This window comes from Mauremys reevesii, linkage group 5 (genome assembly GCF_016161935.1).
Source record: "Mauremys reevesii isolate NIE-2019 linkage group 5, ASM1616193v1, whole genome shotgun sequence".
NCBI classification, from domain to species: Eukaryota; Metazoa; Chordata; order Testudines; family Geoemydidae; genus Mauremys; species Mauremys reevesii.
Window position 1 is genome coordinate 133,175,644 of NC_052627.1, and position 24,739 is coordinate 133,200,382.

The 24,739-nt window shown below is 49.5% G+C and overlaps 1 protein-coding gene across 2 annotated transcripts in view; it reads right to left on the bottom strand.

Annotated features, from left to right (window-relative positions):
- GFRA4 (GDNF family receptor alpha 4) overlaps window positions 1–24,739 on the bottom strand; it is a 134,454-nt gene that overhangs the window by 21,075 nt on the left and 88,640 nt on the right. For both annotated transcript variants that reach the window (XR_005599766.1, XM_039542393.1), the window contains exons 3-4: window positions 10,811–10,891; window positions 2,728–3,073 (exon numbers count right to left, since the gene is read on the bottom strand). Coding sequence is in view for 1 of the 2 variants with exons in the window: in XM_039542393.1 (XP_039398327.1) it covers window positions 2,728–3,073; window positions 10,811–10,891 (427 nt within the window). In the remaining variant the exon portion in view is untranslated. The remainder of the gene's footprint in view (window positions 1–2,727; window positions 3,074–10,810; window positions 10,892–24,739) is intronic.

Here is a 24,739-nt window from a genome sequence, read left to right on the forward strand (position 1 = left end):
AATTATGGTCTGCTCCCCCTGAAGTTTCAATTGGAGAAATTATTTATCATTCCTCTTCTTTAAAAGCCAAATGCTTGGCATTACTGCTGCAGGGTGGTTAATGTGCTCTGCCCCAGAAAGAGCTGCAGCAGGGTGGGTGAAGTGACTCTCTCTCTCTCTAAAATCTGTAAAGGTCTTTGAGAACCTTAGGGATGAAAATGGCTAATGAAAATAATAACTAACACACACACATGTGTTGACACACCTATGCACATGATTATAGTGTCCTGCATCTAAAAGCATCTAAAAGCATTTTTGAAAACATCATTTCACTCTCCCCATACAGCCATGAAAGAGACACTATTATCCTCATTTTAAATGATTTGTCCAAGTCGTCACTGGCAGAACTGGGAATAGAACCCAGGAGGGCCAACGCCCAGAGTCTTGCTCCAACTACTAGGCGGCACTGCCTCTCAGGAAGTGCCTGGCGTTATATCACACACAAAGTACCAGCGTTCTCTAAAGGGAGAATTTTACCACTGACGGCTCTTTGGTTAAATTGGAACGTATCCATCTGATTGCTATCATTAATTAAGCATAGTGCAGCAGTGCCCATAAATGGACCGGGTGCTTTCAGCCATATGGGATGGCACAGTTCCTGCCCTGGAGAGTTCATTCATTCTCTAATGGCAGATACTTTGCCACAAGGGCAAGATGCGAACCAGGAGGCTAGATGAACTGGGGAGTGGGGGACAGAGGGTTACAGAAATTAGGCCACGTGGTTAAATGGATGGTCGGCAGATGTCATGTTACTAAATGTGTTCCCCATTAAGTACACAACTACCCCCACTAAAATCCCCTTCCAGCGCAAATAACAACATTTTGCGTTCATTTTATTTGCCTTCTAATTTCTGGGCCTTCGGAGTACACTTGGGTCATATTTTCAAGCTTTTCTTTGCAGTCATGAAGGCTAGAGTCCTTAATGAATGCTGAGATTCTCATGCAAGCTCTGGATTCCAGCAGATGGGGCTGTCCAAAAACCATCACCAAGTAGCAATAAAACACCAACACTGGCAATAAAATCGCAGGAGTTGGCAACGCTGAATTAGGGGACGGAAGTGGGTCCCCGCTCTGAAAAAGCTTGGGATGCCTTGTGCGAAGCTCTTTGCCCTCCAGGGGTGTGGTTACGCTGCAGTCACGGGGTGTGATTACAGCTCATGAAGACATATCTGAGCTAGCTTAACCCAGGTCCCAGGACAGCAGAACACCAGCCTGTACTTCAACACCGGTGGAATCTCCTTCCTTAGAGGTTTCTAAGGTCAGGCTTTTCAAAGCCCTGGCTGGGATGATTTAGTTGGGAATTGGTCCTGCTTTGAGCAGGGGTTGGACTAGATACCTCCTGAAGTCCCTTCCAACCCAGCTATTCTATGATTCTCTGTTCAAGCCTGTGTAGAACCTGGGGTAATCGGGCAGCTAATCCACCCTGAAACCTGTGGTGCTGCAGCTTCACTAGCTAGCTAGATTCAAGCTAGCTCAGGGATGTCTACTCAAGGTTCGATCGCACCCCAGGCCTGCAGTGCAGACACATACAAAGCAGCAACTCTACCAAAGAGCTGGGGAAGGCATCTTGGAGCAGTGATAAAGCTCCTTTAAAGAAAGTGGCTGTGGGAAGCCTGGCACACGCCATACATCGTGGCCTCCCCAGCTAGACTTTTCTGAAGTTTTGTGGCTTTTAATAGAGGTTTCTGCAGAGAAATGACAAAGGGTCCAAAACCAACCCCCCCACAAATTATTTTTGGCCCAGGAAAACTCAGTAGTTTCTCACTCTCCTTCTCTCTCTCTCTCTCTCTCTCTCTCTCTCTCACACACACACACAAACACACCCTGCCCAGCCTCAGCCAGTTATTTCCCATTCCTCACATCAGCACCAGCAATGACAACATGTGAGTGCCGGCTCTGACGTCTCTTAGCAGGTCCATAAACAGATGCCTTGAGACACAGTCCGATCCTGCCAAGGACGTCTCAGTCAAGAGCCATTTTCTGTGACCATGTGCCGTCTCCCTTGCCGATGCTGCTAGGGTTAAAGGCGGGGCTGGAGATATGTGCAAGCCGCTGAATGGCCTTGCAGTCTGCCACAGTTCCTGAGGGCTCCCGTCCCATTTGCTAGTGATGGTTACTGTGTGCACCCCTCCCCTATTATCCCTCCTGCTAAGCATCTGGTTCCCAGTGAGGCTCTTACTTCCTGTTTCCCTACACAGAGAGGCAGTGATGCCTAGTGGGTAGACATGTGCCTAGCAGTCAGCAGGGCTGGGCACTGCTCCTTGATTCACTGCATAACCGTGGGCCAGTGCTTGACCCCTTGGTCCCTCAGTTTACTCCTTAGTGGTAACAAAGCTCAAATGCCTGCTGAGAGGCTTAGCAGGGAGCGCTTGTAAATTGCTTTGGGATCCTCGGAACAACAGGTGCAATTAATACAGCCTGGTTTACCTCCCAGCTTTCCAGCTACAATACCTGAGGCAAAAAGGGGACAATCCAAGGGATTTGCCTCAAGAATGCACCATGAGAATCTCACCCTACATTTGTCCCTGAGCTCCCCCTAGCCAACCCTTTGCTTTAGCCCCTGGAGCAGAGGGTCTCACTTTAGGGCCAGCTTCCACAATGGAGTCACTGGAAGGACTCCCCTCAGGCTTCAGTGGGTTGGACCAGGCCCTCCATGGGGTGGGGCTGACTGTGCTGTGTGAGTGTTACCTGCAGACATAGTTCTCCCGGCAGGAATCCAGGGGGGTCAGGCAGTTGGGCTTCTCCTTGGACTCGTAGGAGCAGGCGGGGACAATGGTCTGTCGGCGGCGCTCGGCGCAGGCCGTGTCGTCACAGGGGCAGAAGAGAAGCTCGTGCGTGTACTCGGGGGGCACGCGGTCAAAGAACTTGCGCAGGGCCTTGTGGCACTTGGAGCGGTTGCAGGTGTCGGCCCGGGCCAAGCGCCGGATGCAGAAGGAGACGTACTCTGTCCTCAGCCGCTGGCACATCTCATCCACGTTGCAGGCCTTGGCAGCGTCCAGACAGCGGTTCACCTGCGTCACCTCGTTCTCGGAACCTGCATGACCGGGACACCCCCAACAAAGCTTAGCAACGGCCACGGCAACACCAGCACCCGAGGGGCCTCGAGCCCTCGGAGGACAGCAGGGCTGCCCCACAGCTAACCCAGAGCCCGGGGAGCAAGAAGAGCTGGGATTCACCCTGGGGTTAATCATTTAGTCCTGATGAGGCCGTTAGAAAACTAGCTCACTGAGCACGCGCTGTTCCAGGAAGGAGGGGGAGTTTCTGGTCACATGCCAGGTACGGGCCAGGTTAAGACTCTGGATTGAAGCAAATATCACCTCCCCAGCTGTGCTGAGAGCCCTCGTCCCCACTCAGCCCGTCCCCCTCACTCCGATGTGGAAGCAGCATGTCACATCTGGAGGGTGAAGGAGGGGCTCCGGCTAGGGAGGCAGGGCTACTGGCAGAGAGGAGACGGGCGAGAAAGCGCCAATCAGCAGCAGGCGGGGGATGGACTGCTGGCTATCCCTGACCTGGCAGTGCTAGCCCCCATGTTCCCCTCTGCTGCTGGCTATCCCTGACATGCAAGTTCCAGCTCTCCCTAGCTAGTCCCCGCTGATTATCCCTGACCTGGCAGTGCCAGATTCTTGACCCCTCCAGCTATCCTGGACCTGGCAGAGCCAGCTTCCCCAGCCTCTGCTGACAGTACCTTTACTGGCACTGCCAGCTCTGCCAACTGCTGTAACATGTCATGGCTATGCACACACGCCAGGCTTCTGCAAAATCATGCGCGTGACACCACAGACCACGCGGGAAACACTTTGCTCCCCCAGAACCCCACAAGTCTAAAGCTTTGCCCTGTTCTGGGATCGCAAAGCATGAAGTAAGCCTCACAACTCCCCTGCGAGACAGAGAAGCACAACTGCCCCCCACCCCCAGATTGCAGAGGGGGGCACCCAGGCACAGGGAGCGGGAACAAGTCACATAGCGAATCAGTGGCTGGCAGAGGTGGGAGTGGAACCCAGGCGTCCTGGCCCACACTGCACCCCAAGCCACGCCGCTCTCCCCAAAAGGACAAATGAAGGCAGTCTGCAAATATTGTAAACTGGTCAGAAAGTGACCTCCTTAAGATTATTTGTCACAACACTTTACACTCTGTGGCGCTGTTCAAGGGAGCACGTCCAGCTGCTTTCCAGGTGCTTTAATGAACTCTGCCCCTGCCAGCAGTGCTGTGTGGGATACTAGGGCACGGTGGGGCCTGACCCAGCGAGCACTGAAGATGCCTGTGAATGTCAGTGGGCGTTGGATGATGCCAGCGGTGGGTATCTGAGGAACAGCACGCAGCAGGATGCAGAGGAGTTCTTTACAAAGAGTAGTGTTTCCTGCCCCTTCCTCGGAAGCATTGGGCCACTGTGGAGATGGGATTAGATGGACTTTAGGGCTGATTCAAGCTGGCAATTCCTCATCCAGAACCTACTGCCACTAGAGACAAGTGCAAATACTCCATCTGGGTAAGCCAGTATTTCCGAAGTGTGGGCTGAGCCCCTGAGGTGGGGTGGGTCTCCCAGTACTGGCCAGGGCTGTGAGTGACATGCCTGTTACAGTGCAGCACAAGGCACAATGGGGGCGTGATCGGTGTCATTTTCCCAAAGGGCAGCTCTAGCTGGATGAAATCTTTTGCCATAGACTCCAGTGAGGCCAGAATTCCCCACCCATGACTGGCCCCTATTTCTGTAACGGGCTTAACGAAAGCCCCAGTTCTCCGTGACTCTGTGCTAAAAACGCTATTTCAGACTATTGTGCCTTCCCTGGGAGTAACGCATGGGGCTGGAGTTTGCGGAGACTAGCAAGGCCCTTTTGTGGCACAGTGCGCACTGAAAGGACCCATTCAGAATTACAGCCTCACTGTACTGGGCGCAAGGTACTTAGACACCCTCATATCTGAGCACCTTCCCACTGTTAAATGTATTACTCCGCACCATACCCCCGTGAGGCAGGGCAGGATTATTATTCCCATTGTACAGACGGAAAACTGAGGCACAGAAAGACTTAGTGACTTGCCCACGGTCACCCAGGGAGTCTGTGGCAGAGCAGAGATTTGTGCCCACATCTCCTGAGTCCCAAGCTAGCATCCTAACTGCTCAACCATCCTTCCTCTCCCACCGGCTGTGAAACACACACCATGAAAGACAGTCCCTGCCCAAGGCCCTCACAATCTAAACAGGGTCAAGACCCAACAGGGGATGCAGAACTCAACAGGGGTGGGGGAGATGGGAGCCTGACAGAGACAGGCCTGCAAGGTCACATAGGTTCACAGAAAAGTATGCAGATTAGAGGCACCAGAGTCTTTCATAAGACAAGAGGACAAGAGAGACGAGCAATTAGCAACAGGCCACCTGCCCAGCCGTTAGCTGGAGGATGGTGCCGCAGTTGGGATGACTTTGAGAAAGGTTCTGACGAAGGACAGGACAGTGGCTGTATGAGTTGGTTCAGGGAAGGCTTCCCACACTTGCAGGGCAGCACGGAAGATGTTGGCTTGTGGGAGAACAGGGACGAACGAGCGAAAGGGGCTGCGGTGGCTGGCAGAATGAGGAGCGGGAGGTTGAGATGTATGGCAGGGTGGGAAGAAGCCAGCAGAGTAAAGCCTTGAAAAGTGGAGAATTTGCAGGAATTTGAGTGCAGATCAGTTACAGAAAGATCTGTTCCTTCCCTGCCCCCTCATCCGAGAGCAAGGGAGCTGTTCGGTGAGGTCAGGGGCAGGTCAATGCAGAGAGATATTTCTCTGGGCAGCACTTAGCCAGACTGTGGGATTTGCAGCTTCCAAAGGTCAGAGGGTCAAAGAGTGGAGCTGGATTTAAAGAGAGGCTGGAGAATTTCATGAGCAGTGATAACATCTGTAGATAAACAACCTCAGCTAAATTAATCTAACCCCACGCTACAGTGTCAAATCATCACTCCGGGGGCCAGGAAGGAATTCTTGCTGCCTGTCTGGATTATTCTTCTGCCAGCTTTAGCTTCAGGTACTGGCCAGGATACTGGATTGGATGGGCCCATTAATTCCCACTTTTAGAGGTACAGAGGTGAAATGCCCCAGGTCACACAGAGCTGCGAGCAGACCCCAGGAACCCTGACACCCAGCCACCAGATGTCTACCATGGCAACCATATGCTTCATTGGACATCCCATAAACCCTGCTGCGCGGTTGCTAGGGAAGGCTTCTGGGACGCTGCGTACTCCAGCATTTGAGAGTGGAGGAGGCTCAGCCTTTAAGACATGTTCCCACCCCGGAAGCTGGGGAAGGGGCCACCCTGCATCACATGAGTGGAGACGGGAACGACCACTCCCCCACCTCCTCAGACGTCATCCAAGGTCAAGCCTGGGGATGGACATGGGGCCTGGGGGAAAGGGGAGAGTTTGCTGGAGGTGGCAGAGGATGGAAGTCAAGGACATGCAAATCACAGTGACCCAGGTCCGGGAAAGTTGCTGGCTCTGAGCAGGGTCACACCCTGAGCCCACCCCGATTTCCGGTGTTGTAGCCATACATCCTAGCCGATCGGAGCCAAACCTGGTGGTGATTTGAGTCATCTCCATCGGGAACTGCACTATTCTGAGGCCTTACTGAAGTTTGCAGACCAGTAGCAGCACAAGGCTCTCTGATGGTGTGTGCGCGGGCGAGCCGAGTTTCCAACATGGAGACTGTGCTTCAAGGCTGCTTCGGAGGACTTTCACCAGCGTGACCAAACTACCATCATGGAAACAACTGGAGGGCTGTGAATGCTACATGATTGTAATTGTCCAGGAGCTACAGCGAGGAGAAAGGTGAATGACTGAAGAAGCCACCGTTCAAGAACAAGCCACTGGAGGATGTTCTCAGTCAATGGCCTACAGAGGATTTGGTGGACTGATGGGGCCTTCTTTGCAAAGAGCAGGTAACTGACTGGGGCACCTACGCACTATGATAATATAAATAACAAATAATAATAATATTCCCCAGCCTGAGATCAATCATTGGAAGAAAAGTCAGAGCAAATCCAATGCCTTTCAAACCTTGATGTTGTCTCTACCAGGAAATGCAGAGTCAATGTGCCTATTTCCACTCATTTCTAAAGGGTGTGACTGCATTGGCCTCAGCAAAACCACCCTTGATGTACACCAGTGCAAGCAAAGAGCAGAATCTCAAGCATAGGAACGTCTCAGTGACTAGCAATCTGGATAGAAGAGTGCACAAAGCAATGCCATTACTCCAGCGAGGAAGGTCAACAGATGCACAAAGCCATGAAGGAGAATGCTTCAAAATACTAATACTGTGGTTACTTGCGAGTAACACTGACTTAGAAAGGAAAGGAGAGACCTTGGAAACCAGATAAAAATCACATTATCTGCAAATATTAGGGATCGGTGAGGGGGGAAAATATCCATATCTTCCTGATTTTGACGTTAAACTACTTGATTGAAGCATGCAAGATGATTCCTTTTACACAGGAGAATCCCTGCTAGGAGTGGTCAGGCGATTCATCTGAGACTTCACAAATCTCCTTATGTGACAAAAGAGCTAAAGTGAGATTCCTTCTGGCTGCAAAGAAAAAGAATTTGAAGACAAACTTTTTCATCTCTGTCAACTTGAGACTCGAAGCAGGAGGGACTTTATGCTAATTAGAGAAGATTTTATGGAGGAATAAGCCAAGTCTCTTGCTAAATTTAGGATGCAATATCAATACCAAAAAAAATCTTTGATGAGTCATTGAAACCAGCCACTCCTCATCTGAAAAATATCGAAGAGGTCAATTTCAATCTTGCTGTGAATTTCAAGATGACGTGAGAGAACAATTGACTGTGATACTTTGCCGCTATGGAATATCCCTGATGGTAGTTGAATTATTTTGGCCTACAATGTTTAACTTGAATAAAAAGTTTAACTTTGAGTTATAATGATGTTGAAGGGGTTTTTTTTGGTTTTGGTGGATGCACCTTTTGCTGTAGATATACCATGGCGAAGACCTGTTTAATAATACACAGAGATGAGTCTTGTTATGCCATTTTACACTACCCACAGTTTGGGGTATAGCAAACAGCTATATTATTCTTGCCATAATACATTATTTATGTAAAATCTGGTTAAAAGTATCTGGTGATATGACGCTGCCCTGAGGTATTGTAATGATATATGCTTCAGCATGTTCCTTTGCATTTTAGTAGTAGGTTGTCAGGAGTGGTGAGGTCCCAGAGTAGACCAGGGCCCTGCTATGCTAGGTGCTGCACAGACACATAGTGAGAAGCAGATCTATGCTATGACTAATGGTATCACCAGGGAGTAATACAAGTAAAAAATGTAAAAACCCGAGACAGGTTTTTCAATACCTCTCTGATACAGATTTGGGTTCTGAATCCTTCATTACTGGTCTACTGTTCTGAGTCTGGTTTTCTTTGCTACCCAACCAGTTTCATCCCATTTTCAAAAAATGGCAAGGCATTGACCATGCATAAAAATCCCAGGGTACAGAGAGTCTACACATACAGGAGAGAGCCCCATAGGACTCATCATGGAACTGGGAAACTACTGAATAAGGATCCTGTCCTGAACTGCTTCCACATGCACTTCACTTCTCACACGTGAGTAACCAAAGTGGAGTCAAGGAGAGTATTTGCCTGTGCAAATTAAGCACATGTGTTAATGTTTGCGGCATCGGTGTCTCAGTTAGTACCATCGGCAATATTAGCTGTTCGTGCTACAGTGCCTCACAGCCCTTATCCAGCGGCAACAGAAGCTCCCTAAAAGTGTGTGTGTGTGGGGGGCCACCAGTGCCAAAACTGTGGTGCCGTCCCCGCGCCTCCCCTTCCCTCGAGGTCCTGCCCCTTCCCCCGAGGCCCTGCTCCCACACCCCTGTGGCATTACGTCCCATATTCTTCATAGTAATATTATTACGAAATGAGTATGGCATAATTATGATGTATTTTGTATAAGATAGGTCATGTGCCATATCATTGCAAAGTTTATGATTTACTGAATGTGATTGTCCTATTTGTAGGCACGTCTCATTTTTGTATCTGAAGTGAGGAATATTGTCTATGCATCTATTACAAATGTGTTTACGTTTACACCTGGGGAATGCCCACTAGACAGAATGCAATCAGTCTAGACGGCTGGCTGGGAAGGGCCATCCGGGAACGCAATAGGTCTTTGAAGATGCTAATCTCCCACTGGGAAACCTTCCTGAGGACGTTACCAACAGCCTCCGAGTTATGGCTGCTATGGCTCTAGCAAGTCACCTGGTACTGGACTCCATCATAATATTCGTGTTTTTCCACTGACCGGGCGTGGGAATCAAACTGGGAGATAAAGGGGTTCCCACCATATGCCAAAGCTATTGAAGGCAGGGGTGTGACATCATTGTGATTCGTTCTTCACTGACTTCCCGCCCAAGAAAGAAGGCTGCTGGAAACACCTAAGAACCAAAAGACTGAACTGAGGGAGAGGGGCTGAACCCAGGCTAACGAGTTTTCTAGCCTGTGAAAGGAATAACTGGAGTTTTAAGCTGCAAGCAAGTGTCGCTTGCCCTCAAGAATCTCTGCAATCTGCATGAAACAACATTTAGGGTGAGAATTTGCTACTTATAACCAATTTCTTCAGTATATTAAGCTTAGTTGCGTTTTGTTTATTTGCTAGGTAATCTGCTTTGAACTGTTTGCTATCCCTTATAATCACTTAAAATCTTTTGTCGTTAATAAACTTGGGGGTTTTTTGGTCTAAAACCAGTGTGTGGAATTCATAACTGCAGGGCACAAAGCTGTTGCATGTCTTCCTCCACATCGAGGGAGGGGGCGAATGTCATGAGCTTATGCTGTACTGATCTCTGTGCAGCGTAAGAGGGTACAATTTTGGGGTTTACCCTCAAGGGGGGGTGCACTTGGGTAACTGGGCAGTTCCTTAGCTGAGCCTTGCCACGCAGAGCTGATCTCAGCATGTGTGTGTAGCGGCCGCTGGGTATGTCCGTACCCGTATGTGTGCTAGTAAAGTGCAATCTGGAGCCAGGGGGAAGGCTTGGCAGGCTGCACAGCCGTGCAGTGTAAAGGGAGCCCAGACTGGTGGGTCAGGCAGGCTCAGAGGTACCCCGGTTCCAGGTGAAACCCCAGGTAAGGGGAAACCCATCACAGCTTCACCTGAGGCCCCCCTCCCCTCTACCCCTTCTCCCCATCGCTCACCCTTAGAGCCAGCAAAAAGTGGGAGGGCATAGTCCCCTCTCTTTTAAAAGTGATGGGCCCAGGCCCCACCCTGCCCTGATCTGTCTCTGGAGCCCATTGCCCCATCAAGCAAGCGTGGGGCCGGATTTACCAAAGATGTTTGCTTCCATTGAGGCCCCTGAATGGGGCCAATGGGTGCTGATCTCTTGTAAAAATCCGGCCAGCCGTCTGCCCTGGAGGGGATGGGCGCCGAGAGGGCAGGGTTCTTCTGGCCAGAGCTCTTCTCCCAGAGTCACGGTGTTTTCTACCTCAGCTGGGGGAGCCTCCGAGGCTGCCTATCCAGCCCTTACCTATCTCTGCCCTGGTCCCTCCCTCTTTATGGCCCCGGTCCAATCATATGAAGTGCCTCCCCTGGAAACGTGCTCTTGTCTCAGCAGCTTAGCATGGAAATTCTCGGCACAGACAATGCGAGAGGGGACCGTGCAGCGCGACAGACTGCGGTGGGGCAGGGAGAGGCCTAGTCAGTCCGTCCCTCCCAGATCTGGATTGTGGTCCCCCTCCCACCGAGCACCCTGCTTTGGCCAACAAGTAGGAGAGTGCGCTCCAGCCCACCTACCTGCGGTGATGGATGCCAGCCGGACATAGTCAAAGCCCCTGACGAATGGCTCGTACGGAGAACTTTCCAACACATTCATACCTGAGGTGAAAGGAAGATAAGTTGAACCCCAGCATAATAAGGTAGCTCTGGCTCCTGAGATTTGTGTTAGGAACGTGTCTCAGTGCAAAAGCCGGAGTCTGCAGAACAGCGTTTGCATTATGGGTCTCCGTGATGCATATTCTTATAGCGAGACCATTTCCCCAGAGTAATGCTCAGTATCTTAGGGGCTGGTGGAAGAGGTCAGATCAACAACCCTGGGGAGCCAAGTCCCATCCTTATCCCCAGCACAGGCCACAGGAGATTTCACCAAGGCTACCCCTTGAAAATGAACCTCAACCTTGGCCTGGGTGGGTTAGTTTAGAGCTCTTTGGTCTCCGTTCCTGGCCTCTCTGCTGCCAATGAGGGGCCCAGTTATACAAGGAACTGGACAGACTCCATGAATACACATTTGATGGGAGCCATTTTCATTCACTATGCACCCAGCGTTCTATCCCCCCTGGGGTCTTTCCGAACTTGCTGCTTTCCAGACAGCCATCCCTAGGCTTTGCTGCATATTGCCTTACCCTAGATTGGGTGTCCATTTCTATTTATTAACACTACGTCTCCTCCCAATGCACGCAGCTCTCTCTAGCTGAGCATAGAGTGAATGAAACGCAGCCCCAGCAAAAGCCTCCCAGTCTAGATTAAGGATGACGGAAATTTGATTCCATCAGAGTTCTCCTTTTATCAACTCCAAGGACCATAACGTGCCATCCTACTGACTGATGCCACAGAGTATTACTGAGGCAAATAGCTTAGTACGTTTTAAAAACAAACAAACACTGGGGGGAATTAGACATTTATATGGATAAGATCTGCACTAGCTGGGATAAAAGGGCTATCAAACCTCATGCTTCAGGGCATATGCTGATCACCAGCTGGGGTCAGGAAGAAATTGCCGCCTTGATGCACAGCACTGTGCAATTACCACCGGTGTATTACAAGGCAAGTTTACAGCTTTCTTTGAACTACCTGGCACTGCCACTGACAGCACTGGGGACCTTTCATGTGCTGCAATGGAGCAGTTTTTATGTTCTGATGACACCACATGGCATCTGGTAATGCGTCTCCAAATACTGAAGTGCCTAAACACAGACTTGCTCAATAGATGCTGAGTAAATGCTACGCTATGTAAATTCCCTGGGCATATGGTTCCACAACTGATTGTTATAAAGGCTTCTAGGAAGCTTTTCTGGCCTCCTGGGTACGTATGTATGAAAGAAAAGCCTCTGCAAGTCAGTTTCAGATTGGCTTCCTTTTTTAGTCAATTAAACACAAAGGGATTTTTAAATATGTAAATATTATTAGAAAAATGTGTCCCAAAGGAAATGAAAGCAGAGAAAACAAAGATTCAGTGGTGTTTAGTGGACGTGCGAGTCAATCTGCTGCTCGGAGAAAATAAGGGACTCACGACACTGAGTTAAGCCGGGTCACATGCAGTGGGAAGCAAAACCTAGTCAAGTCCTGATTTACAGCATTCGCTGCCCTTCCAGCCCTGCTGTGCCAATGCCTCTCAGTCCTGACCTGCAGTTCCCCTGCTATTCCAGTGTGGAGCACCCGACGTGTCTCAGCCCCGACTTACAGAACCCCCTGGTGTTACAGACCTGGGCAGGGTGACCATACAGCCTGGGTGCCGGGTGAACCGCTGGCTCGAGCCCCCAGCTCTGCTCCTTCCGCTCGAGGCCCCACACCTTCTACCCGCCCCCCGCCGGAGATCACTGCAGCTGCTGGCCCTCTCCCCAGGCTGGCGCCCCCAGCACCGGGGCGCCCCCAGCACCCCCAACCCTCGAGCACCGGGCAGCACGGCCCCAGCTCCCCTAGCCCCGGAGTGCCAGGAGGCCAGGCAGCGCGGCCCCAGCCCCTCTTCCCCCACCCCGGGAGGCCGGGCAGTGCGGTTCCAGTCCCCAGAGCCCTGGGAGACTGGGCAGCGCGGCCCCAGCTGGGGCCATGGCATGGGGGAAGAGCCGCCCGCAGAGCGGGAATGGGGGCGGAGTGTGGGTGGGGCCACACCTGGCTGTTTGGGGAGGCTCAGCCTCCCCCAGCCTATGAGACCCGCCGTCCATGCCATAGAGCTCGTTTTGACCGGGACAGTCCCTTTTTTAAACCTCGATCAGTTGGCAAGAGCAAACGGGACAAGTGCCCACTTTTGTCAAAAGAGTAGGGTGCAGAGGACCACGCGGGGGTGGCGGGTTAGCGGTGATGCCAGCCTCGCTCGGGGGTGGGAGGGTGGCAGACGTGGGCGGGGGTAGGCAGGGCTGGGGCTAACAACAACGCCAGCCCCGTGTGCGCGTGGGGGGCTGGGCTCGGGAGAGCAGCTCTGGCCAGCCCCGCGCGCAGGAGATGGGGGGACTTGTGCTAACCTCACGCAATGTCCCATTCTCCCTTTAGGAAATATGGTCACCCTAGACCTGGGTCACTACCGGTCTATACCCCTCCGTGCAGCACTCCCCTCCGAGGTCTGGCTGTCAGGCTCCAGGGAAGCTGACAATGATCTCTGGCTTGAAAAAGGCCAGAATGTGGATCACACTGGCTTTCTTACTCAGTTGTTGAACCATTTCCATCGGCGAGTAGATCGGCAAAGCACCGCACGTGAAAGGAAGGGGGTCTAGTGGCTGTGACCTGCTCTGCTGTCAACTGTTGGATGGGAAACCAGTTGCATTTCTCAACACAACTAGAACATAGTAAGTGTTAAGTTACCTTCCTCCCTGCCCCCAAGGCTTTAGTTTTTCCATGGGGGAACCTCAGAGCAGAGGCTTTCCTCTACCTGGGATGCTCTAGGGCACAGGTCACCCGCAGAACCTAAAACGGTGGCCTGCAGAGTCCATGGGGGAAGTGGATCTGGCTAATCTCCCCCAAGCCCTCTGCAATGCCTCCTTTCTCTCAGTCACTGGAGACATCACACCACCAACCAGAGGTGCCGACTCCGTGGGTGCTCTGGGGCTGGAGCACCCATAGGGAAAAATTGGTGGATGCTCTGCACCCACCGGCAGCTCCCCACCCCGCCGCCCCACCCCAGCTCACCTCTGCCTCTGCCTCCTGAGAAGGGGCGGAGTTGGGGCGAGGACTTTGGGGAAGGGGTTGGAATGAGGCCAGGGCAGGAACGGGGAAAGGGTGGAGTTGGATCAGGGCAAGGGGCGGGGGGGCACAAGCACCCACCGGCACCGGGGAAACTTGGCGCCTATGTTCTACTCGTCACTCGGGTGTGTAACCTGGGCCTCTCTCTAGATCCTCACATCCAGGCTACGTCTAAGTCGTGCCAATTCTTTCTGCCTCACATCTCTAGAATACGGCCTTTCGACTCCATCCACACGGCCAAAACTCTTGTCCAAGCTCTCATCATCTTGGGTCTCCATAGGGCCCTACCAAATTCACGGCCATGAAAAACGCGTCGCGGACCATGAAATCTGGTCTTGTGTGTGCTTTTACCCTATACTATACAGATTTCACAGGGGAGACCAGCGTTTCTCAAATTGGGGGTCCTGACCCAAAAAGGAGTTACAGGGGGGTCACAAGGTTATATTAGGGGGGGTGGCAGTAGGGCCACCCTTCCTTCTGCGCTGCTGCCTTCAGAGCGGGTGGCTGGAGAGTGGCAGCTGCTGACTGAGGGCCCAGCTCTGCAGGCAGCAGCACTGAAGTAAGGGCAGCAGTCACTGCTCTCCAGCCGCCCAGCTCTCAAGGCAGCGCCGCTGCCAGCAGCAGCGCAGAAGTGAGGGTAGCAGAACTGCAACCCCCCTACAATAACCTTGCGACCCCCCCACAACTCCTTTTTGTCTCAGGATCCCTAGAGTTACAACACCGTGAAATTTCAGATTTAAATAGCTGAAATCATGAAAATTATGATTTTTAAAATCCTATGACCGTGAAATTGACCAAAATGGACCGTGAATTTGGTAGGACCCTAGGTCTCGATTACTGCAACTTCCTTCTCTCTGGTCTTGACACATGCAACTTTGCCCTACTTGCAGCCAGTCAGAAGGCTGCTGCAAAGATCATTTTCCTAGCTCGTCGCGTTGACCCGATCACCCCTCTCTTTGCATCCCTCCGCCGGATCCCCTCCCCGCTTTGTTTATCACATCCAACAGAAGCTGCTTGTCTTCACTTCCAAGGCCCCTCCCAGTCAATCTCCGTCATTCTTATCATCACTTATTCACTTTTGAGAGTGGACGGGCCTGGCCTATCCACTTTTCGCCACAGGCCGGCCCCCTCCCTGTTTTCTTCCCCCCAAGGCCCTGCCTCCTGGCCAGGCTGGAAGCTGGAGCCCCACCAGGGTAAGAGCAGCCCAGGAAGCCCGGGCAGCTGTGGACTCTCCACCTGACCTGGGCAGGGACATGGGTCGGGGGCTGCTCTCGGGCCCCCACCCACCCCTGGGCAGGTGGAGGGTCCATGGCTCCCTGGCCGTGCTCCAGCTTCCGGCTTGGCCAGGAGGCAGGGCCTCAGGGGGAATAGGAAGGGCAGGGCCATGGATGGGGCAAGGCCTTGTGGCCTCCCACTTTTAGGATGAATCTGTCGCCCCGGAAAGAGCTCCCCATAAACATCCACAAAGCTGCCTCCACTGTCTTCCTTCAAATCCCGTCTCAAAACTCTCCTTTGCCGTGAAGCCTACAGAAAACTGGACAATGGTCAGGCTGCCGGTGTGCAGAGAGCACTGCCTGTCATGCTGACCGAATTGCCTCATTGTTCCCTCGCACTCCCCCATTGGTCTATATCCATCACGTGTCTCGTGTCTCATGCTGAGATTGGACGCTCCTTGGGGCAGGGACTTTCTTTTTGTTCTGGGTTTGTACAGCCCCTAGCACAACGGGGCCCTACAACGGGGCACACAATAACTCATGGAAGCACAGACGCCAAGGTACGTATTCCTCCACAACAGCCCTGGGAGCGCGCTGCTTCGGGGATTTCATTGACCGTAAACTCAACCAATAAGAGGGCCCAATCCTGCAAGGTGCTTAGCCCCCTTCTTTGCTAATGACGTCGCATCACAGCACTCAGCACCTTGTAGGTTTGGGTCCTAAGATTGCAACTGAAAGTGGGAATCCCGAGAGGTACACTGAAGCAGAGATCACGGAAGCTGTGATCAGGGCAGTCTGCCTTGGGCTGAGGCTCAGGGGCTACCTGGATGGAAAACTAATCTGAGTCTGCCAAAAACGGAGCTACATTGTAAGGTCCTATTACCAGGAAAAAGATGCAAGAGCCAGAAGAGACCCCTCAGGATTTCCTAGCCCAGATTTGAGACAGAGAGTACTGTTTGCCTCATAAGAAGCTGATTCTGACCTAAGATACGACCTGTCCTTGTATAAAACCTGTTCCTCCAGTCAGTCCTGGCAGGACAGCAAAATGCCAATATTCAGACTTGTATGCAGCGGAGCTGTAGCTGTGTCCGTCCCAGGATATTAGAGACAAGGTGGGTGAGGTCATAGCTTTCATTGGAGCTTCCGAGCCACACGGGGCTCTTCTTTATGTCTGGCAAAGGTACTCTCAGCATCACAGCTAAATAGAAGGTGGAACAGATTGTTTAGCATAAATAGTTAGCACATTGTAAGGGCCCATTCAAGGTAGAATGGCCCATTAACACCTCTGCAGTCATAGGACAAAAAGAGGGGGTTAGTGGGTTACAGGTTGTTGTAATAAGCCATAAATCCAGTGTCTCTGTTCAGTTTGTGATTTTTAGTGTCTGGAAGAGTTATGAATGTAAGCTCCCAGGATGAGGCCTGATAGGTGAGACATAGAGTGACCAGTTTGTGAAAAGTGGTCACCCACAGGTGATAGGGTGGTTTTGTCTTTTATCATTTTCCTGTGTGAGTTCATTGGAGAGTGCAATGACTGTCTCTCTCTCACCATCAGAAGTTGGTCCAATAAAACCTTCTCTCTCGAATATTCAGACTGTGATGTGACTTTATTTAAAAGACAGACTGGCTGCAGAGGTGCTGCTTGCTGCTATACGTGAGGAGGTAGAGAAGCAGCAGAAGGTGGGGACTGGAGCATGTACTTGTGTGGAATGGCCCTACCCGGCAGGGCCGGCTCCAGGCACCAGCCGAGCAAGCTGGTGCTTGGGGCGGCAGATTCCAAGGAGCGGCTTCCGGCCAAACCTTTTTTTTTTTTTTGCGCTTCGCCGCTTCTGCCGCCCCTGCAGGTTTTCTTCTTTTGGTTTGCTGCCCCTGCCGCCCTGTAGGGGGCGGCGGCACGGAGGAGGGGAGCTGCTGGGAGCGGTGCCAGGACTGCAGTAAGTCCCGCACGGCAGCCCGCGTCCTTCCCTGCCTGCCCCCCGGAGCGGCGTGGAGCCCTCCCAGCAGGCGGCGCGGCAGGCGGGGCCGCAGGGCGAGCGCCCCGCTTAAGGAAGCCCTGGAGCCCTCTTCTCTCTTTCCCCTCCCCCCACCCCCGCTAGCTGGGTTGTGCACTCCGCTGCCCGGGGTCTGCAGGGCTGGGAGTCCCCCTGCACCCGCGCTCCCGCCGCCCCGCAGGTATTCTTTTTCTTTTTGTTTTTTCTTCCCTTTGTTGTTCCGGCCGGCCGGCAGGCAGGTTTGTTCCGTGCCCCCGCTACACTGCTCCGGCCGGGCAGCAGGTGGGTTTCCCGCCCCACCCCCCGTTTCCTGCTCCAGCCGGGCGGCAGGTGGGTTTCCCGCCCCCCCCTTTCCTGCTCCAGCCGGGCGGCAGGTTGGTTTCCCGGCCCCTCCCCCCTTTGCTGCTCCAGCTGCCGTGCAGGTTTGGTTTTTTTTTCTTTCCTTGGGGCGGCAAAAAAGCCAGAGCCAGCCCTGCTACCCAGAACAGCATACAGTAAAGCAGCACTTCCTCCCAAGGTGAAAGGAGTCTCCAAAGGTGACTCATTAGTGAATGAGATAACGGAACTCAAGACCAGTGGTGATTACATCGAAGGTGTGGATGCCGAAATGAAGCTATTACAGCGAGGTGTCCAGCTGCATGACGAAAGAAGTCATAATGGCTTGATCAGACAGGCAGACAGGCAGCTCCAGAGAAAAGGATGTGAGACTGCAGGCAGTCTGCCAGAGGCAGTACTTGTGACCACTGTTTCAGATGTGGCAGTAATGAACACGATCAGTCAGGATGTGATGCAGGAAAATCACCAGAGAGCAGAGACAAAGCCGACACTGTGTCTGATCTACCAGGAGCAGCCTATCTTTGCCATCTTACACAGAAGCAGGAAACAAGAATAGCTACTTTAGTTGGAAATAAATGCACGGGGTGGTGTTTTGTCAAGTCCTATGGGACACTAGAGCACAGGTATGCAAGGTCTCAAGTTGGAAGGTGGAAGATAATCTCCCAGAGACACACCTTGGAAAGTTTGAAGAGTTACGGGAAATAGAAGATGGTCTTAGCCTTAAAGCTGCCAATGGAACTCAAATCCCTTACAAAGGACGGACTGACATCCCATTCCAATGAAGCAAAGATGATGACTTCCTGATGTTCCTGGACTGGTCAGTGCACACAAGGTACAGCACTTAGTCATCGGCTATGTTATTGAGAAGATAGTCAAATATCACTGCTGCAAATCCTGAAATTCACCTGATGAGGCACCAGCACTGACAATATTCAATGTGTATTTCCTCACGTTGCCATGGCGAAAGTGGATGCTCTTGTGATCATCATCCAAAACGACAATTCTGAAACCTGAGCATGCTTCAAATGGAGAGAAGGAATGTGATTATCCCCAAAGGAAAAAAAACCCACTAATGTAACATGATGGATTCATACAGGTCTGGATACTGAAAGTTTAACAGCAATATTTGAGCCAGATGTCTGCTGCTCAGTCATCTGAGAATCTGGACAAAAAAGAAATACTAGTGAAAATACCTAAACGAATCATCTTACCAGATAAATATCCCTTGACATCATTCTGAAAGGATGAACGGCGCTTGGAATTTTACAGCAGATTAAATCTGAAATTCCAGTGGATACTCGGCAGATAAAATCCTTCCTGGTGGCAGTAGTGTCAAAAATGAGAGATGGTAGTCCTAAGGACCAAAGGCAAGCCAACAAAGAGAACTACCTCTAACCAGAGGGGATGATCAAAATCTGTTTGAACCAGCACTGAACCTAAGACGTTTAACAGAGATGCAAAGGAAAATGGCCCAGCAGATGCTGAAAGAGGAGTCCAAGGCATTAATGAAGACATGGGATGGATACCTAGTCTGCAGATGCATATCAAGCTTACATCTCAGTGTCTCATCCACTGTATAAAGAAGTCAAGGACTACCTGCAAGATCTCCTAAACAGGGGATGGATCACAAAATCAAAGTCATTCTGTTCATCACCAGTGTGATGTGTCCAGAAAAGGGATGATAATCTATGATTCTGCATCAGCTATTGGGAACAGAATAGAAAAACCAGACCAGACAAAAAACCCATCTCTCGAATCCAAGATGTTCTGAGTGGATTAAGAGGTAAATCTTGGTTCTCCATCTTAGATCAAGGGAAGGCCCTCAAGGTTCGTTAACTGAAGAAACCCATCACTTCACAGCTTTCATTACTCCATGAGATCTATACAAATGGGTTAGGCTGCTTCCTTCCAGCAACGTATGGAAGAAAGCCTTGCAGAATTTAGGGATGAGATATGCATTCCCTACCTGGATGATGTCCTTGTGTGCAGTGGCACTTTTGAAGAACACATGGAGAATGTAAGGAAAGTATTGCAAGAGCTACAGAAGCATGGAATTAAGATGAAAACTGCCAAATGTGAGCTCTTTAAGAGAGAGGTACTTTACTTGGGAATGGAGGTATCTGCTGAAGGGTATAAAATGGATTCATCTGTCATGTTGGCTATTCATGATTTTGCAAATAAGCCACCAAATATCCTTGGGGAACTTCGCAAGCTGCTAGGCTTCCTCACCTATTATCCAAGGTACTTCAAGACTTTTTTTCAAGTAGCAACGCCATTTTTATGACTTGTTGACTGTTCCATTGGAATCTGACACACAACACCATCAAAAGTGGACTTGGAAAAAGAAGACGTTTCCAGTAAGGGGTCAGGTGCAGTCTTATACTAGCGTCCGGAAAGTAAACTGAGAGTCATTGGTTATGGGTCAAGAACAATAATTGCAGCTAAGAAAAATGATCACCTTCATTCAGGAAAGCTGGAGTTCCTAGCTTTGAAGCAGGCTGTAGCTGACAAATTCTGTGACTACCTCCACTATGCACAATCCTTCACAATTTACAGGGATAACAACCCATGAACCTATGTCCTCCCCTCTGCCAGGCTGAAAGCCACAGCACACCGTTAGGTTGAAGAATTAGTTGACTTTAACATCAAAGTTAGATATTGTCCAGGGAAATCTAATGTGGTTGCAGATGCTTTATCCAGAATGCCTCTTGATGTTGAAAAAATATACGATGAAATGCACAGAAGAGACCAGCAAAGATGTTATTAATACTGTATTCTTGATTAGCAGTTATTACTACCAACCCTTTGGCAGCAGAGGACTTCTCCATGGCTATTAAATCCACCGTAACGCCTATTCTGTGAGAAGACATTTTTGCAGCTCAGAAGGAAGATCCAGCTATTGTTAAAATTCTTTATTATAAGTCCTTGGGACATACACTGAACAACCAAAAGAGCACAGGAGGATGTGGTAAGATCTCTGCCCTGATGTGTGAATGACATTGGTTGCATTTGGATACAGATGGAATACGTTAGTAGAAAACCTACTTATGAAATCAGCTGTATCACTCAAAAAACCCTAAGGTGGGTATATCAAGAACTACACAAAGAGATGGGACATTTAGGTGCAGAGCAAGAAATCAGTCTCACAAGAGACCACAGATGAAGAGGATATTGAACATCACATCACTAGAGTCTGTACATGTGTCACAAAACCTTGCCAGTATTCCAGCGCTCCACTAACATAGTTACAATAGAACCATCTGAGCTTGTATCAATGGACTTCTTGCACCTAGCCAGAAGCAAAGAAGGATATGAATATATCCTAGTAATAGTGGATCACTTCACTAAGTTTGTCCAAGCCTACCCTACCACCACCAAGTCAGGCAAGACTGCAGCAAACATGATCTTCTATTACTTATTTAGTTTTCCTGAAAGGATCCATCATGACCAAGGGCAGAGTTTGAAAATAATTTATTCAGAAGGTTACAGCACAACTGTAAAATTGAAACATCTCACCCCCCCCCCCACAGGGCGATGGTTAGGTAGAAAGGCTGAACTAAACCCTATGTTGAGAACCTTGCCAGAAGAATAAAAGTCAAACTGGAAGGACTCTCTTAAATCAAGGGCAGATTTAAGGAGCAGAGCCTGGTCACCAAACATGAAGCTTAGGGCTCAATGGTCACATCAACTTAGGCTTTTTTTTTTTTAAGATAAAAAGTGAAGAAAAGTCCCATAAAACAAAAAGCCCAGGCCTAAACAAAAGTGGATTCTCACCCAAACTGTGCTGGCTTGTGTATATCCAATTATTGGACCCTCACATCACGGCGACATTTTCCCTTGGCAAATTATTCTACGATGATGTCCAGCTGTCTCATCTTTCTCAATTGCCCAGAGAACTAGGCACTCAGCCACGTCTGTGATAATACTGAACACATGTAGTTTTTGACATGTCTTAATGTGCTTATTGTGCAGTCAGCACTAGCCACTCCAATTGGTATGGTGAGAAAAAGTCAACACAACATTTCCATTCCTGGTAAAACAGCATCAAGGGAACTTGACACACTGAAGAAATTCAAGTAGCTCTGGACTCCAAGCAACAAAATGAACACTTCTGTGTTCTTTGTAAAATAATACATCTTGAAAGACAATCTCATGAACCAAGTCTAAAAGAAAAATATGAGTATTTTCCCATCAGTTTAAGAACTTCCTTCTTTAAAGTTATATTTTGAAGTTGCCTGGGATGGAGGAAACCAAATAGAGGAGTTACCTCTTGAAATCCCTCACACTGAGATTTTAGTTCCATGATCATATTGTTTAAGACTTCAAAATATTTTCTTTGATGGTTACCCTTTGCTTCCAACACAGGATCATGTGCAAATTCATCATCCATGTGGTATATGCATCTCTTCCTGTGGCTTGGATAGTTTGCGTTTTCAAAACCCATTGCTTCCCACCTGCTCTGAGATGTTTTTAAAATTTTATCATATTTTTCTTCAGCTGAGTTTGCTGAGATCATTCATTGTGCTCTCAAATGTCCAGAGGACTTGGAACAGGACAATTTCCTTTGACTGCAGGATTCCAGAGGCTGCAGCTGTGATAACTAAGATCCTATGCCACCATAACAGATTGAGGTGAACCATCCAAGCCATCAAAGACAGGTTGGTTTTTGCTCAACATATGTCCTCGCTACTCCTGCGTTCAGCAACAGTTTAATCTTCTAGGCATTCAATTACATTCTCAAAATTTACTATCGTTGCCTCATTTCAGTCAAGCTGCCCATCTAGACTTGCAGCATACCTTTAGATGTAAAGGTCTCCTTCATTCTTCAGAAGCGTGTTCAATTTCATCTGCTGCATCAATCCTGTCAACTTCTGCAGGGGCCTTGAAATGCATCATCATCTCCTCTTCCTTTTGCAAAGCTGTACTCTCTCAAGCACGATACAGATAAAGAAGATAAAGATTCTCTTTAGACTTAATCATTAATTTTTCCCATCGATGGTTAGAGTCTGTGCAATATTTATATATTTCCTGCAAAGTTGTGAAGAAAACCTTCAGATCTGGACTGGCCTTACCTTCAGCAGCATGTGCCAAAACTAGGTTAATGTGATGTGCTGGGCAATGGATGTATGGTGCCTACACTTTGTCTCCCCTGCCTGAAGGATATTCTTTCATTTTTGCTTGCAATCCTCCATGATCTCCGGCCATAACACTGGCACTATCCTACTCCTGTCCAGACATCTATTTGGCGTTTAATTCATATTTGCAAGATAAAACATTAGTTAACTGGTCACACAAGGGCGCAGCATCTGCCTCACTTACTGCTCAAAGCTTACAAACTGCTCTTTTATATCTGCCACTCCTTTGACACAATCAACATTAACAAAGCGAAGCAAAATGGCCATTTGATCAACATGGCTAACATACATGACTTCACCTGCAATGACAATAAAGAAAACCCCATAGCTTCTTTGCTGATATTAAGTATGAACCACCTGCTAAAATACGTATACGTTCATCAGTAATTGTCTTGCTCAAGTATTTGACTATCTTGGAGTCGCTGATATGTTGGGCAAAAGTTGTATTATGTCTGTCAGGTAAATACCACACGTGCTGCTCTCCAGCACCTCACGGTGGCCATGGAAGGCGACACCTAAAGTAGCTGAAGTTTGGACTATGCCAAGCAATATTTTTAGTATTTGACATTTCTTAATATTTTCAGATGCTTGTTTATCAACCCAAGCTTTGAAACGGTGACCCTGCAGAGCTGCCACACATGACTGCACGTGTTGTTTGCTCCTCCCCTGAGCACTGACTTTAGCATAGTCTTCCAGTCACTGTTAGCCATGCTGATTTCTGAGTTTCCGTATCACCCAACAGCCAACAAATGTGACCGTATGCGTAACCTGAAAGATCTGCGTAAGCTAAGCCGCTTGGGATGCAAACCTTGATACCATCGAGTTTTCATTCTGTAAAATGAAGATGAAAAGTGGTGATATGTAGGGAAAAAAAAGGAAACTCTCAGTTTGGCCTGTTGCTCAATGCCTGGCAAGGACTAATCTGTAGAAGTATATGCAATAGCTCAGGTGATAAAACGGTTTCCTATGTGCTACGGTAACACAGATAACTAACAACAACTACAACAATAGCTAATGGAAGCAGAGACCCCGGGTTGTGTATCTCTCCACAATAGCCCTGGAAATGCCCTGCTTTGGGGATTTCATTGACAGTGAACTCAATCAACAAGCAACCCAAAAGAAGGGCCCAATTGTGCAAGGCGCTGAGCCCCTTTATTTCCCAATGATTTCACATCTCGGCACTCAGCGCCTTGTAGGCTCGGCGTAAGAGCTGCACTCAGGTTTCTGAGAGATGGGCAACACAGCCCTTGCTGCTGGTACGTCTGGGCAGCACCTTTCCCGTTCACTGTGTTCTGCTCAGCCTCTTGATCCAAGCGTCACCCTCGCACCTTTGCTTTCTGCTCCTGTCAGCGTTTTATTAACCTATCTGTTCTGCAGCCTATGGTTGGAAGCGTCCGTTTTATTCCTCATTTAATTTTCATGGTGCATAAAACACTGGCAGGCCTGACAGGGGAGAGTTATCGCTGCTGATGTGCACTTTTATAAGGGCGCTTAAAAAATATTAAATCAACATTTACTAAAATATTTGCAAGGTGTGGGGATGAAATTCAGTGTCAGGAGCATGCGCCGCAAATCTTACACATCCCAAAGACACGGTCAGGCAGGAAGCTCAACAGAGTTTGGTTTAGAAACATAGAACCACAGGGTTAGAAGGGACTGCAAAGGTCGTCTAGTCTACCCTCGCCAAGATGCAGGATTTGTTGTGTCTAAACCATCCAAGACAGGTGGCTCCAGCCTCTTTTGGAAAACCTCCAATGAAGGAGATTCCACAACCCCCCAAGGTGTCTGTTCCATTGTCCTACTGTTCTTACAGTCAGGAAGTTTATCCTGAGATTTAATATAAATCTGCTGTGCTGTAGTTTGACCCCACTGCCTCTTGTTCTGCCCTCTGTGGCAAGAGAGAACGGCTTTTCTCCAGCTTGTTTATGGCAGCCTTTCAAGCGTCTGAAGACCACTATCATGTCCCTCCTCCATCTCCTCTTTTGCAAACTAAACATACCTGGTTCCTTCAGCCTTTACTCATGTGCCTTGTATTCCACCCCTTGGATCATCTTCGTTGCTCACCTCAGATCCTTTCCAGTTTTTCCGCATCCTTTCCAT